At 31.2% G+C, this 14,728-nt stretch overlaps 1 protein-coding gene across 1 annotated transcript; it reads right to left on the reverse strand.

Moving 5' to 3' along the window:
• Nucleotides 1–469: 469 nt before the first annotated feature.
• Nucleotides 470–9,829, reverse strand: LOC101222116. Its single transcript, XM_031889198.1, has 4 exons — nucleotides 9,665–9,829; nucleotides 7,705–8,012; nucleotides 3,310–3,360; nucleotides 470–718 (listed from the first exon to the last, which is right to left on the reverse strand). The coding sequence occupies exons 1-4, from the start codon at nucleotides 9,827–9,829 to the stop codon at nucleotides 595–597; spliced, it is 648 nt and encodes a 215-aa protein (XP_031745058.1). The 3' UTR covers nucleotides 470–594.
• Between the last annotated feature and the right edge of the window lie 4,899 nt (nucleotides 9,830–14,728).

The following is a 14,728-nucleotide window of genomic DNA, read 5'->3' on the forward strand; positions in this document are numbered from 1 at the left end:
TGACATTTTTTAAATATCACGGATATGTCAATCGCGACAGCTTTTTTTTAAAAAAAAAATGTCATTGTTCTGTTATTAACGACATTTATTTCCTGTCCAATTTAGGGTATTCGTGACAGTTTGTTTAAAAATTAAATGTCATTGTTTCATTATTGACTACATTTTTTCCCAATCAAATATAATGCAATTGTGATAGTTTTTCGATAAAGTTAAATGTCATTGTTTTGCTATTGACGACATTTTTTTGCTGTCAAATATATGGCAATCGTGACACTTTTTTTATTTAAAAAATTGTCATTTTTTATCTATTGACGACATTTTTTTCCTATCACAGATGTACCATTGACAACAATTAATAACTGTCACAAAATTCATATATTACGACATTTATTTTCTATTGCAAATTACTTAATTGCTACAGTTTTTTATTGTTCTCCTTGTTGTTTTGCCATTACACGAACCATTTGAATGACAATAATGTAGCCGACACTTTAATATATATACGCTATAATACAATTTATAATATTCGTACATTTCCAATCAAGTTCCAACAATTTACATGTACGGAATCCCAACCCTTAATCAAAAAATATTTTAAATAGCATCAGAATAAGTATAACAAAATTTTCTGTAGAAGCATAAACGACAAACCGAGAATGTTCGTCTCTGAAAATGTTCCTTGAAAATAAACTCATGAAGTGGTCGACTCCAGTTGAACCTACAAAGATAACATGAATATAAGCATCCATCACAGGACAAGAGAGTGCAACTCTTATAGAAAATTTCAACATTGAGCATTAACTATCACTACATGTGTCGATAAGAGAAACAACTACGTAGCAGAGCACAAATATAGAATAACAGCGTCACCTTAACATCCACTTGGTTACAATATTGGAACTTTTTACAAATTACAACTCTTGTATCATTACTCTTTAGAAAATTTAGCTGGATATAAATAAGTAATCTACAAGGAAATTATTGAATAAGTAATCATAATTATGAGGTTCACTGTCAATAAGGTTGGAAGAAACGTTATCCAACAAGAACTAAAAAGTTTCCATCTTAAGGAGTCAATCACTTTCAAAGTTACAAATATCATAAAGAAGACAGTTTTCATGTGCAATCCACATCAATTAACGAAGCCAAGAAATATTAAGGTACTAGGAAAATGAAACTAGAACAACTTGTATCATTTATGGCTTGACAGAAATTAAAAGTCTCCTAGTTTCTTATCCAAAAAAAGCTCTATCAATGAGTACAAACATAAAACCCTAACAATTTACACAAGTAGCAATTTAGCAATAGCCAACCGGTACAAGCATACTATCCATGATAAAAAAAAAAAAAAAAAAAAAAGGTATCTAGCTATTACTCTTAATCCTCTAATATGAACGACATTAACTAAGAAGGGGCCATTGAAGTTAGATGAAATAGAAATCTAACTAATAACCTTAAAATTACAAGCCATCAGTTTAGTCTTTTAGGACACACAACAATTCTACTACCTCATACTAACAGCAAAAACTACTTGATATATTAATTTCTAAAGAGTAATGATACAAGAGTTGTTTGTGGAGAAAGAGGAGTTTAACTTGTTATATTAGTTTCCAAATATGATTTTTGCATTCTAAAGCCATCTTGACTAGATAACAATGATTTTCAATCATGCAGATTTCTAAAATTCATCTTTTACCTAGGATTTTCAATCATGCAGATTTCTAAAATTCATCTTTTACCTAGGATCTTGGGAGGTTGATCTTGTCTTTAGCTTGATATATTGACTTTGTGTTTTATATAATTGATTGCATTTACTCCATCCTCATAAGTCAAGTAACAATCTCACTTGATCACATTCACATTCTGAACCTAGATAAACGTTAACATTGATTTTCAAAATCGATCAAACAAATTTACTTAACTTTTATGTGTTGATAACAATGAAAGATTTGTATTTTTGAAAAAAGTGGTTGGATTTTCATTGACATTGACATTAAAATATAATCAATCGTTGCTTACTACAAACATTCTAAAAAAGTTGGATTTTCATCCTAAGTGTAGATAACCTTAAGCTATAATTATGTATTTATATGATGTAAATCGTATCTAAATTTATCCCTAATATTTTTTTTCTTTTTGGACTGGGTTTAGGAAGGTGAAGTTTGACATTCTTAGTGAGGTAGGTGCCTTTCATGCAATAAGCCACTTGCATATCACATGCAAGTGATAAGCTTGTCAAATCTCAACAAGTGTTATTATTTAAATTATTCTAAGGACAATATGGTAATTCAAACATAAATCATATATAAAGTTTAACTTTTTCAAGTCCAAAGTCAACATTTTGACTTTTAACCATTTTGTCCGTCTTGACTAGTTTCAACCTCCCAAGCATGACTCCGTATTTATTTCTCCAAAATTTAAATCACATTTGAATATAAAGTCGGTCAAAGTTTGATTTTCAAAGTCAAAAGTCAACATTTTGACTTTTTACATCTTTGACATTTTTCATTAATTCCAAGCTTTCAAATATGAATCCATATTCATATTTAAATCAAGTTTAAACATGAAGCTCTATCTTAAATTATAACCGATGACTATATTAGATATATTTTTTGGTTTCTCTCTCTTTACCTAATTTGAATTATTCTATCATAATGTTCTAAGTTGATTCCTTGTGAGTTAGCGAGGGAACCCAATGAACCTATAGATCATGGACTCAAACGATTCGAGACAAATCATGAAAGAGTGAAAAATGGAAAGCCAATATCACAAATATATCCTTATTCCTAGTCCTTACAACAAAAAAGCTAAGACAATATACCTAAGACAATTCCTAGTCCTTAAAGTTCAACATTTTGTATTAGGCAATCATTGCATATAAAGATGAACTATGAATAATCATGCACCAATTCTCTCAAATTATTAAAACAGAGAGTAAAATTACAGCAAGTACTCAGGTTCATGAACAAAAAAAAAAAGACATGAAATGCAGTCAACCAAATTGCACCCCAATTAGAGTTTTGCGCAACTACGATAATCAAGGAATAGTTTTTCCTAACAAGCAATGAATGGGAATATATATCAGTTTGTGGAATGCAGATGATTGGACAACTGAAGGGGTTAGTGTCAAAACATAACTGTATCAACGTAGCATTCATTGCTGTCTTGCGACAATTTAGGCCTAGAGCTTGTTACTAGAATGAAGTGTCCAACATTATCCCATGTGCCACGTGACAAAGTATACTCTTGTAAGATTCTCCATTTGTTCAATATAAATTAAAAGGAATAGAAGAAAAAGTTGTATAGTACCTCATTATCTGTTCCATAACCAAGCTGTCCATATTTTGGAAGACCGCAGTACTGAAAAAACCAAACATGCAATAACCATTGCTATAGGGAGTGAAGAAGAATGAAACGGTGCTTTATACCATTTTTTTGTCTAAGCCTAACTAGCACTACTCAATACATTGCACTATTTTGTGAGCTGATTCAAACCCAACTTCTAAGACACTAATAAAGTAAGTATAAACCAAAGAGAATGTTAAAAAGTGTGAACCTTCACAAGCCTAGCTCACTTATATTTCCAGTTCTTTTTCATACACAGCACCAACCCTATTTCAATTATAATAAAAACACCAATTACACAGATAAGCGCAATGTTAAAACCTACATCTTCAATTCTCAATCCATATATTAAACACTCAAAGCTAATGAACCAAGTAGAATTAGCAATTGACAATTTGTCACATATACGAACATGAACAAACCACACAATATTGACAAAATAAAACCTCAAGAAAACAAGCAAAGAATTACCTTCAGCAATTATTTGATTGCAATAAGATCCATATCCCAATGCAGTAGGGCCCCAACCAAAAAAATTTAATGCGCCAGTCACATATATATCGAACTCTTCCTAATAAACAAATAAACACACTCACATTCATATCCACTTACTTATAAGGAAGTCACATATGTATATAGATGCGATACAATAACCATTAACTTACCCCTTTCATGTTTCAGTTTGTTAAAAATGATGTGGTTAAACATTTACTTATGTGCGAGTATGTAGGAGGTAAACTCTCCACATATTGGACAAGCCTTATATCATTTTCACACTAAAACCGCATAGATTACGGTATGTTGGAAAATCGTTGATGGTCCACAATAAGACAACCCGTAGTGTGAAGTATTCTTCCTTATATGCATCGAAACAACGAACTCCATCTTCCCACAACATTTGTAGGTCATCAATTAAGGGTGCTAAGTACGTATTGATATCGTATCCCGATTGTTTTGGACCTGATATTAACATTGTCAACATAAAATATTTTCTTCTCACACACAGTCATGGTGGAAGGTTGTATATTGTTGTGATAATAGGCCAATAACTGTACGTCGTTGACATATCTCCAAATGGGTTAATTCCATCAGTAGACAAACTCAAACGGAGATTTCTCGATTTTGACCCAAAGGAACCACATGTGGTAAATCAACCTCCATGATGGAGTGTCAGCCAGGTGTCTCAAAATACCATCAACTTTTCTATCTACTACATGCCAATGCAAGTTCTTAGCATTTTCGAATCACTTGAACATTCTTATAAATTTTGGAACTATTGGAAAGTATCATATCTGCTTGGCAGGCACACCACATTTTTTCCTTGTTTGAGTTCTTAACGATCTTCCACATTGACAAACCACACTTAAGGCACTTGGTCATGTTTTCATATTCTTTTTTGTACAAACAACAATCATTAGGACATGCATCAATTTTTTGGTAACTCGGTCCTAAGACACCTAGTGTTTTCTTCGCTTCGTATAAGGAACATGAAATTTCGTTGTTATCAGGTAATAGATCACTTATTATGGACAGTAATTCAAAGAAACTAGTGTTACTCCAAACATACCTAACCTTCAGGTTATACAATCTCACAAGAGCTGACAACTTTGTGAATTTCTTACATCCTAGGTATAAGGGTTTTTTCGCGTCATCAAACATAGTGTTCAAGGTATTCGATGCATTACAAGATTGTTCTTGAACGGATTGAACCATATTAACTATATTAAATAAATCATCGTTTTCATCAGTTTCATCCACTGTATTTTGCATCATGTTGGTAACGTTATCTGAGTTCAAATCTTCACCATGCCAAAACCATACCTTGTAACTTTTATCAATTCCATTGACATACAAATGGTACCGAATTGTTGAGACATCCTTAAGTAAACGATTGTCGCAATTCAAACATGGACATCTAATTGAATTAGAACCTTTGGCATGACTCAACCCAATTTGAATGAACCTTTCAACTTCTAAATCATATTCTCTTGACATCCTTCTTTCTGTCATCCATGATTTGTCCATTTTGTAGATGTATAAAAAATTAATATTCTAAATTGGTCTCTATATAAATCTGATTACAAAAGAGATATTGGGCAACAACTTTTAAAACTCAAACTTGCAAGTTATTTAAAGTTAGCAAATTAACTAAAAGAATATTCCTTCCAACGAAACTATCATTAAAGAGGTTTGCATATAGAAATAGATGTAATCCATGCACTTGATCATGTACGTATTTTTGTAATTTAACCAAACTAAAACTCAAACTAAAACTGAGTCTTGTGAATAGCCAATGAAAAAGGTTGCATGTGAGTGGAAAAGATAAATATCATTAACCATGTGATGTCAATCATTTTTACACAATTTAAGATTGCCCATAAGGTGTTTTTTTATAAGAAAAAAACTCATGTAACGCTACTGTTTATAGAAAATTTGGCAACACTAAGCATATATATTAGGTACAAGACACATGGAGGTAAGACATGTTTTAGAACACTTGTAAGCTTTGGGGATATCTATTTTGTAGTGTATATATATAATCCAATCTTTGTAGATTTTGGAGAGGACATATCTCAAAAGAAATGCAAAGGAGAACAAACGCGTGCATCTTCCACAAAGAAGAATAAAAGAAGAAGAAGAGGAGGAGGAGGAGGTAGAGAAAGGGTACTATTGCAAATAAATATTGTTCCTTGTTATAAAGTTTGCACCAAGACACCTCAATTGTCAAGCAATGCTAAGACAAGCAATTATATAGCAAAGGCAAAAGACATTAGAGATTTGCAAGATTCTTTTTCTTCTATATATGTCTAGGATCGAATAATTTGTAGACTAGCTCAAATTTTCCATTTTATGCTTCTTAAACAAGGGACATTACAATATACTAAACAGTAAAAAGAAAGCTATCTAAACAAGGGCTCCATGAATATAGTTAGAGAACAAATAGATCTTGTAGAAATAAATTAAAAAAGAAAAAAAAAAAGGAAAGAAGAACAAAAGAAAAAAAACTTAACCGTAATGGAACTAAAATACTTCCTACCAAACAATGAACAAGTGAGTGAACCAAGTAATGAACAAGAAAATTAGTTTACATTAACTTCCAATGAAAGCAAACACAATCTTTTTAAAATCCTAGAAAGCCAACTTAAACAGAAGGAACACAATATAAAACCTATACCAAGCTAAATTAAACAATGACACTAATCTTCTTGGTACTTTCTCAAACAGTGTTACTTCGGTTACTTTGAAGCTCTTTTGTACTAGCTCTTGTGCCAACCATGGAAAATGGAGCCAAGCATCATAGTTCCCAGCCAAGTTAAGAATGGGTACATGACTTCAACTTTTTCGATTTTACTTAAAGTTATTTTGAATCCAATACTTACTGAAAAATAATTTACGTAAAATCTTGTCATGTTGTATTCATAATTCAAATTTCAAGCAAATAATACGTTTCTTTTTTTAAAACCATGCCTTTTGGCTTAAAACTTTGGATAGAACTACAAATAATTTTGCTATCCATATCAAATAAAACTTACCCATCAACTATTGTTCAACTAACTAGTTTTTAACATTTTGTTTTGGTGTTTAAATTATGGGACCATAGGTTGACAAACCTCAGTTTTTATATTGATGAGTGGAAGTTCAAGCACAAAAACTCTTTGACGTTAAAAAGTTAATACCTTTTGTTGTAAAATGCTTGGCAGAGTGACAAAGAAAAAGAAGGCTTAAACTACAGTTTATGAACAAACTTTCATTCACTTATATTACTTCAAATATACAGTACAATTATCTAACAACTATATTGATTTCTAGGCTACCTTATACATAATTCATTTTACGAATATGAATATGAGTATTTCCTCGACTACGGTTGTACATGTCTTCATTGGCTACACTACAAAATCATAAAGAAAACAAACAAATAAGAAAACACATTTCACCCATTATCATCCTAAACCCTAGACAGGAGAAGGAAAAACTGAGAATTCATTCACCCATTCTCAAATAGTTATCTCTTTTAGCTTCAAGTCTTAAATATTGTTTGCCAAAAAGATGGAATTCAGAAAAAATTTAAAATTGCACACATTACAGACAGATTCACCCTTTTATGGTTAGTATAGTTTTCAGTGGCTTATGTGAGAAACTTTTTTGCTTCTATCTTTGCTACCATTATCCTCTTTACCGGGGAAAAATTTCTTGCATAATAAATCTAAGCACAAATTTTTATTTCTAAAAGCTACATGGCATCTTCTTATCCAAGTTTCTAAATTAATTTCTTCTCAAGATCAAGACACCTCACATAGTTTATAGAGAACAAGTTCAGAAAGAGATAGAGAAATAGAAAAGGAAGAGACGACTTACCGATAAAGTAGGTGACGGATGAGGATTGAATGTTGAAGAGAATGTGGCGGATTGGAGATTACGGGCACGACGGGATTAAATAGAGAATCGACGGATTGGAAATTACAAGACGTTTCGTCATCCAGTGGAGGAGGAACCGACGGTGTTGGAGTGGGGAGACGGCCACGAGGGGCAGTGGCGGTGATGGACCCTGGTCGTCGGCTGGAGAAGACGTTCAAATGGAAGCTAATAATCCCTATTTCTGAAGGGGGCGGTGCAAAGGAGGATGGAAGGGGGTGGTGCGAAAGAGGTTGGAGTGCTAATGATCCCTAAAAACATGTTATATTTTCATATATTAAATATGTATTTTTTATTATTTTATTTCTATTATATGACATCAAATAACTGTCGCGAAAAATATTATTCGAAAAATTCCTCTTTTTTCCGTCAAAAACGCGTTTTTTTTCCGTTTCGCTACATTTTTTTTCACTCCCTCAATTTTATGATATAAATAAATGTCATAGTAAAGGGTTTTTCTTGTAGTGTCACTTCAACATGTTCAAAGTATTTCAAAACCTCGTCTTTCAACATCGACCTTTTGGAAAATTAATTTTATTAATTCAAAATTCAAAAATAAAATAAATATTTAAAAAGTAATGTTATTATTTTATTCCTTATCTCACCTGGCTCATCCAATTAGACGGACGACACGCACATGCACAGATATGAACAAATCTATATTTGTTTATCTCCTCACTCTCTCTATTTCTAACATCTTACACACACATTTTTCGAGTTTAGTTAGAAAAGCCCGTGCTTAAGGTCTAGCACGTTTATCCCAGTTTAGTTAATACTCTAAAGAATTTTTCTAAAATTTCATAGGAAGCGGTCCTTAATTCAACATCCACAAATGTGAGTCAATCAATAATACTCTTATAGCTAGGTACTCCACTTAGACATAATGTATAGATCTTATTAAAAATGAGGTTCAACTTTTTCATTCGCATCAGGATATCATGCTAATACTTTAGGTCATAAAAATGGAGCTCATAATTATTATAGCATGACTTTCTCCATGTCACTTGTGATCAGATATTACCCTTTGAACTTGTTTCTTGGTATCTCAAGTTTACAAGTGTGGTTTACCTCATGAATGATTCATTCTTATACAGACATGAGTCTTATTCTTTCTGAGGATTTTAAAATTTTTATCTTTGGCTAGTCCTTTCGTCAAATGATCTACCAAGTTTTCATCAATTCATCGTACATGATCCATTATAGTTGCACCAGTTGTGAGCAATTCTTTAATGGTATTGTGCTTACGACATATTTGTCATCCTTTGTCGTGGTAATAATGATTATGAACTTTTGCGATTATTGTAGTACTATCGCAGTGGATCAATGTGGTTGGTACCGGTTTATCCCATATAGGAATTTTAGATAACAAGCTTCAAAGCCAACTTGCTTCTTCACTAGCTGTTAGTGCTATCATTTGAATGTAATGGGCAATGGGCAATGGGCACGAGAACTACCAATATTACAAATTAAATTTTGGTTCTCTCGTTCCATTTACCCTCATTTTGTAGGTGAGTAAGCATTTTTTTTCTTTAATTTTGATTTACAATTATTCTTATTTCTTAAACTTGATCAATGTTTTGTAATTTGAAAATAAATTACTAGAAATTTTGGTTCTCTAGTGAATGGCATAATGAGGATTGAAGATTTATAAAAGTTATAATAATAAAAAATTAGAAGAGTTATGATATAAGAAGATAAAATATAAAATTAACAGGTCGAAGTTCCTTGGGCCGAATGCGTGTAACTCTATCCAACTGACGAAGAAAAAAAAAAATACTACGTAGGGTTTGTCGTCAAAATGGAGAAAGCAAAAGGCAGTAAGCCCACATGGGTTTTATTTCACTTTCCAACTACTCCTTCCTTCAACCTTCTCTCTTCCTCCGACAATGGAAAAGTTCACTACCCATTGCTCTTCACTCACTTCATCTTCATCATTTTTCACACAATCACGCTTCAATCTTCCCATTTTTTCTACTCTTCTAGCTTCAATCTTCTTCCTCACTCTCCGTTTCTCCCCTTCCTTCTTCACTCTCCTCCTTCTTCTTCTAATCCCTGCCATTCTCTTCATCGCTAACAAAAAATCCAATCCCCTTTACCATCACCTGTTCGACGAAAACCCTCAAACAACTCCCATACAAGAATCCACCACACAAATCGGACAACACATTTCTTCCGATGATGAAACTAGTTGTAGCAGCAGCAGTAACGATGGTGGATTAGGAAGTGGAGATTTCAAGTCCGATCTCTGGATGCATTTGGACGAACTGACTCGGAATCTTCCGTTGTCTGAGGATTATTCGAGTTCCGAAGATGACGACGACGATAGCTTGATTGAAATTCCTCTTCTTCCAAATTCGAATGGGATTCGGAATCTTGAAACGTGTTTGCCTAATTTGTTACCAGATTCTGTTTTGAGACAGCATGGATTTGTTGAGCTTTTGGAAGAGATCAATGAGGAAGATAACTTGATTGAGATCGATATTTCCAAAGGTTTCAACCGATTTCCCACTGTTTGCAATTGAAAGGGGATGGATCTCAGTCAGGTACAAAGCCCGATCAGAAGTTGAATCGGTAATGCGTTGGGTTAAGCAATTAATTTGTAATTTGATGATATTTTTGTTCATTCTTTTCCTTTTCAACTGTTTTAGTTCTTAATTTGATTCTCTCATGAATACTTTATTAGAGCTTTTTTATCCGTACACAAAATTACCTCTGCCATTTGCTCTTCCTTAAAAATACTCTTACACCACATTAAAAAAGTTTCAAATCTTATTCAATCTCTCTTTCATAAATGTTTTCAAACTATAGAAATTCTTTACAACTTTACACATAAATCAACTACCATATCTTTCCCTTCTCGTCATAAATTTTATTTCATTAATATGTAAAGAAAAAAAAGTAGTGCTGTACTACCTACCATATGTATTTTTTTAGTACAACCATTATTGGAGGCAGTGGATTCAAATCATAATCCTTATAAAATTAATGTTAATTGAGCTAAGCTAGCTCTTATTTTAGTACAACAATGAATGTTTTTTATACTATTTTACTACTACAAACTCTAATTTCTAAAACGGGCTTACCTTATTTTTCTTTTATTTTTTTTATTTATAAAATGTGTCAATGTGGAATATAATAAATGAAAAAGTTATGTATAACTTTTCTAAATTTTTCTTAAAACTAGAGTGTTGATTAAACTATTGATGTTAGGGTCACCTGCCACAGCGTTCTAAGTGCTAGTTTTTGTAAAAGAAATTTAACCCCAACAATTGATGAAACTTGTAAAAGAAATATAATGACATTTTGTAAACAAAAAACTAACATATTTAGGCTTTTTTTAATATGAAAAAAATTAACCTTTTATCTATGTTTCAAAATTCCGAAAAGGTTTAGTTTATATGTAAATTAGTGGTAATCAAGAACATTGGAGCTGATTACTTTTCTTTATTTATTATCTCAATCTGCGTGGATAAAGAGAAGGAAATGGAGACTTTTTGTGATTCCAATAGAGCTGGGTCATCATGATGACCGTTTGTCGTCTCACAAGAATTTTCGTTAAAGTTTAAAAGAAAAAATGGTTATGTAAATTACCTTTTTCTCCAACCAAAATATTTATAAATCAAACCAAATTTTAGCATTCATCTAAAGTAGATATTGATATTTATCGGCTATTATTATATACTATTAAACGTTTAACGATGGATCACATCATCATATATTTCAAATACATTTACATTAGTTTTATCATTTCAAATATGTTAATTTTCATAAATATAACAAAACACCAAAACGTTTACGGTCCGTGTGATAGAATGAAAAAGATCATGATATTGTCATAAATTTTAGGTTTGCCTTTCAATATTTCTGACGGTTTTTCATTCTTTTTCTTCCAAGTCTTTGACTTGTTTTTGTTTATGATTTCATCCTTTCCTCTTCTAAAATTTCTTCTTTCTTCAAATTCCTACTTGGTAAACTCTCATATATTTTCTCTTATAGATCTAAGTGATCGTGTATCAAATCTAAACGATTTTGGTTAAGATCGTGTACCAAATATGAAAGATTTTGGTACACGATCTTGAACAAAAATCATTTAGATCTTGGTTCACGAGCGTGTACCAAATCTAAACGATATTGGTACACGATCTTGTACTAAAATATTAATGATCGTGTACCAAGATCGTTTAACTTTGTTACATAATCGTTTAAATCTTTGTATGTGATCATGTACCAAAATCTAAATGGTTTTGGTTCTCAATCTTATATTAAATATAAAAGATCGTGGTACACGATCATGAACCAAAATTTTTTTATATTTTATACACGATCGTTTAGCTCTTGGTATGCGATCATGTACCAATATCTAAACTATCTTGGTTCACGGTCGTTTTAAAAAAGAACTACATGCACGCGTGGGGCCAATTAATCGTGTGTTGACTGAGACATCTTTTGTATTTTTCGTTGTGGACATGTGAGTCTTTTTTTGTTATCGAAATTATTTTACACAATGTATATATTTTGTTTGTTTGCTATATTAAAAAAAAAAACCTTTTAAATAATTGCTCTAGATAAATTGTGGGCTATTTTAGTTTATTTCTTATGTGATTCATTTGTTTTTTTTTTTTTAATGTTAGGAATGAATTATATAAAGATAGATACATTTGAAACCACCAACGAGTATTGCTTAGTTGAGAAATCATTTTTCATCCATGCTAGTTTTGCATTGTTTCATATATCTAAATGTAAGGTTTCTTTCCATAAATCATAAAGTTAGTATTGTAAGTTTAACCAAATTGGGAAAATAATAATACTAATGTTGTTCATACAAGAAAAAATATCACGTAAATATATGCTTCTAAATTTATAATGGAAAACATAGTATTGATTAAGAAAAAATACCACGTAAATATATGCTTCTAAGTTTATAATGGAAAACATAGTATTGATTACTTTTCTTTTTGGAAAAGTTGAAGAAAAAAACACTATTATTGTAGATTACTTTTAAGATTCATTAAAAGCAGAAGGATATATTTAATCCATTAAAAGTAAAACGAGTTAAATAAAAGAAAATTTTCAAAAATATAACTTTCCAAGAGTATTTACATATTTTAAAGAAAAAATTAAGTGTAATTTGTTTTAGTGGTTTTGTTAATAGTTTATAAAAAGAAAATTGTTTTTGAAAAATACCTTAAATAAAGTATAAAAATTTGTTGAAAATAGACAAACCACAAAATATTTACACATTACATAAAAATTAAGTGTAATAAATTTTGATTTAAGTGGTTTGTCTAGTGTGTTGTTTTTGTTTTCTTTTTCTATTTTTGAAACAACACCCATAAATCAAGTTCAAAGTCTGAAAGAACTAAAATGATATTTTATAAAAGCTTAAAACATATTTAAGGGTTTAAATTGATACAATTACGAACTTTAAGGTTTAAATTAATACGCATAAAAAAAAATTAGGATTTATTTTTGTCACACCCTAATTCGTAGGACAACCAAAATGCATGAAGTAGTGCATATAGGACTTGATTTAGCTTAAACCTGCAATTGATCTTATCGCAAAGCTTATTTTCAACTCATTTTAAACTATCAAATTAAACTCAAAACACAATGACAGTTAACCTTAAACGCCAAATGCAAAAAATAACTTATAAAACACATACATTTTATTAATAATAGATGTTCTAAAAGAATATACAATTACAACACTTTGACCAACACATAATTAACAACTCTTAAATGTCTCGTGACTTTCTCAACTCGCCGCAAGTCCTTCAACCTTCTTCTCTACTTGACTTAAACGTTTGTTCTTGGAAGGTGAAAAATTTTAAACGAAGTCTAAAAGACTTAGTGAAGTTTTATGAAATCCTTTTCGCAATGCCCTTTGATAAATCCTTTTCGTCAAATCATAAATTACAACAAAAATCAGTTTATCAATAAACACTTTATTTTGCAAAACATATCAATACACATTTTGTATAAACACCCATTATTCAATTTTTCTTTAAATAAACTCTTTGTCTATGTATACTCTATGCCCAGGAAAACTTAGTTAAGAGAACAAAGCACCTTGGTCTTATTATCCTATTAGACCTCGATCAAACTAGTAGAGCACCTTTGGTCTTACCATGCTGCCTGGACTCGGTGGTAGCGACTAAGTGGTCAGCATAGCCCTGTACCCCTGACTGTGCACATTGACCATTGAGAACTCAGTATATAAAGTACCATGATTTTCTCTTTAAAACCATTCTATTTAAACTGTTTTTTTAAACAACTTTCTAAAACACGATGAACTTTTCTATTTTAGAAATTCCAACATGCTTGTAAATCATGGTTTTGCAAATATTCATAAACTTAACAATAATTACATGCTTTGGAAGCATTTCTCAGTAACATAATTTAATACTATTTAAACATGCTTATAAATAAGTAAGCTCAACATTAAATCATCAAAGTTTGCTTAAAATATTTTATAATTAATCTGATTTAGAAATCAAATTTAAACTCATTTTATCACTCACCACACTTTACCAAAGATCCTTCTCTTCCTTCTCTTTACACGAAGTCTTCTCGCGGAACAAACTGCAACACTTAACATTTTGTTTTTTTTTTTTTCTCATCAAAACAAAACAGAAGCATTTTAGCTCCATTTTTTTTAATAAATTTTTTGTGCTTACTTAATGATAAAGTCCTCTATTTATAGAGCTCTTAGACTAACTAAGTCATGCTTAACTCTTCTCAGTTCACTACCTCCTTGCTTAAAACTCTACACGAGTAAATTTAATATTTAACACAACCATACTTAAATCCTTCATCTTACACATTAACCTCTGTCAAAGCATATTTGACATTTTATTCGCCAGACCTCTCTTCTCGCCTAACCCCATTCTGTGAATAATTTCAACCACTCAACATAGCTTTCGAATAACTTCTTTTCTCGTGAAAATTCTTATTCTCTCAAATTTCT

The sequence above is a fragment of the Cucumis sativus genome, chromosome 7 (assembly GCF_000004075.3).
Source record: "Cucumis sativus cultivar 9930 chromosome 7, Cucumber_9930_V3, whole genome shotgun sequence".
Taxonomy (NCBI): Eukaryota; Viridiplantae; Streptophyta; class Magnoliopsida; order Cucurbitales; family Cucurbitaceae; genus Cucumis; species Cucumis sativus.

Bases quoted from the DNA above. Each gene is read 5' to 3' on its own strand.
- LOC101222116 (XM_031889198.1), bottom strand. From the start codon at position 9,829: ATGAAGAGAATGGCAGGGATTAGAAGAAGAAGGAGGAGAGTGAAGAAG. The intron at 3,361-7,704 runs GTAAGTCGTCTC...TGGTTTTTTCAG, and splicing joins ATCCGTCACCTACTTTATCG to TACTGCGGTCTTCCAAAATA. The intron at 719-3,309 runs GTACTATACAAC...TTATCTTTGTAG, and splicing joins GTTATGGAACAGATAATGAG to GTTCAACTGGAGTCGACCAC.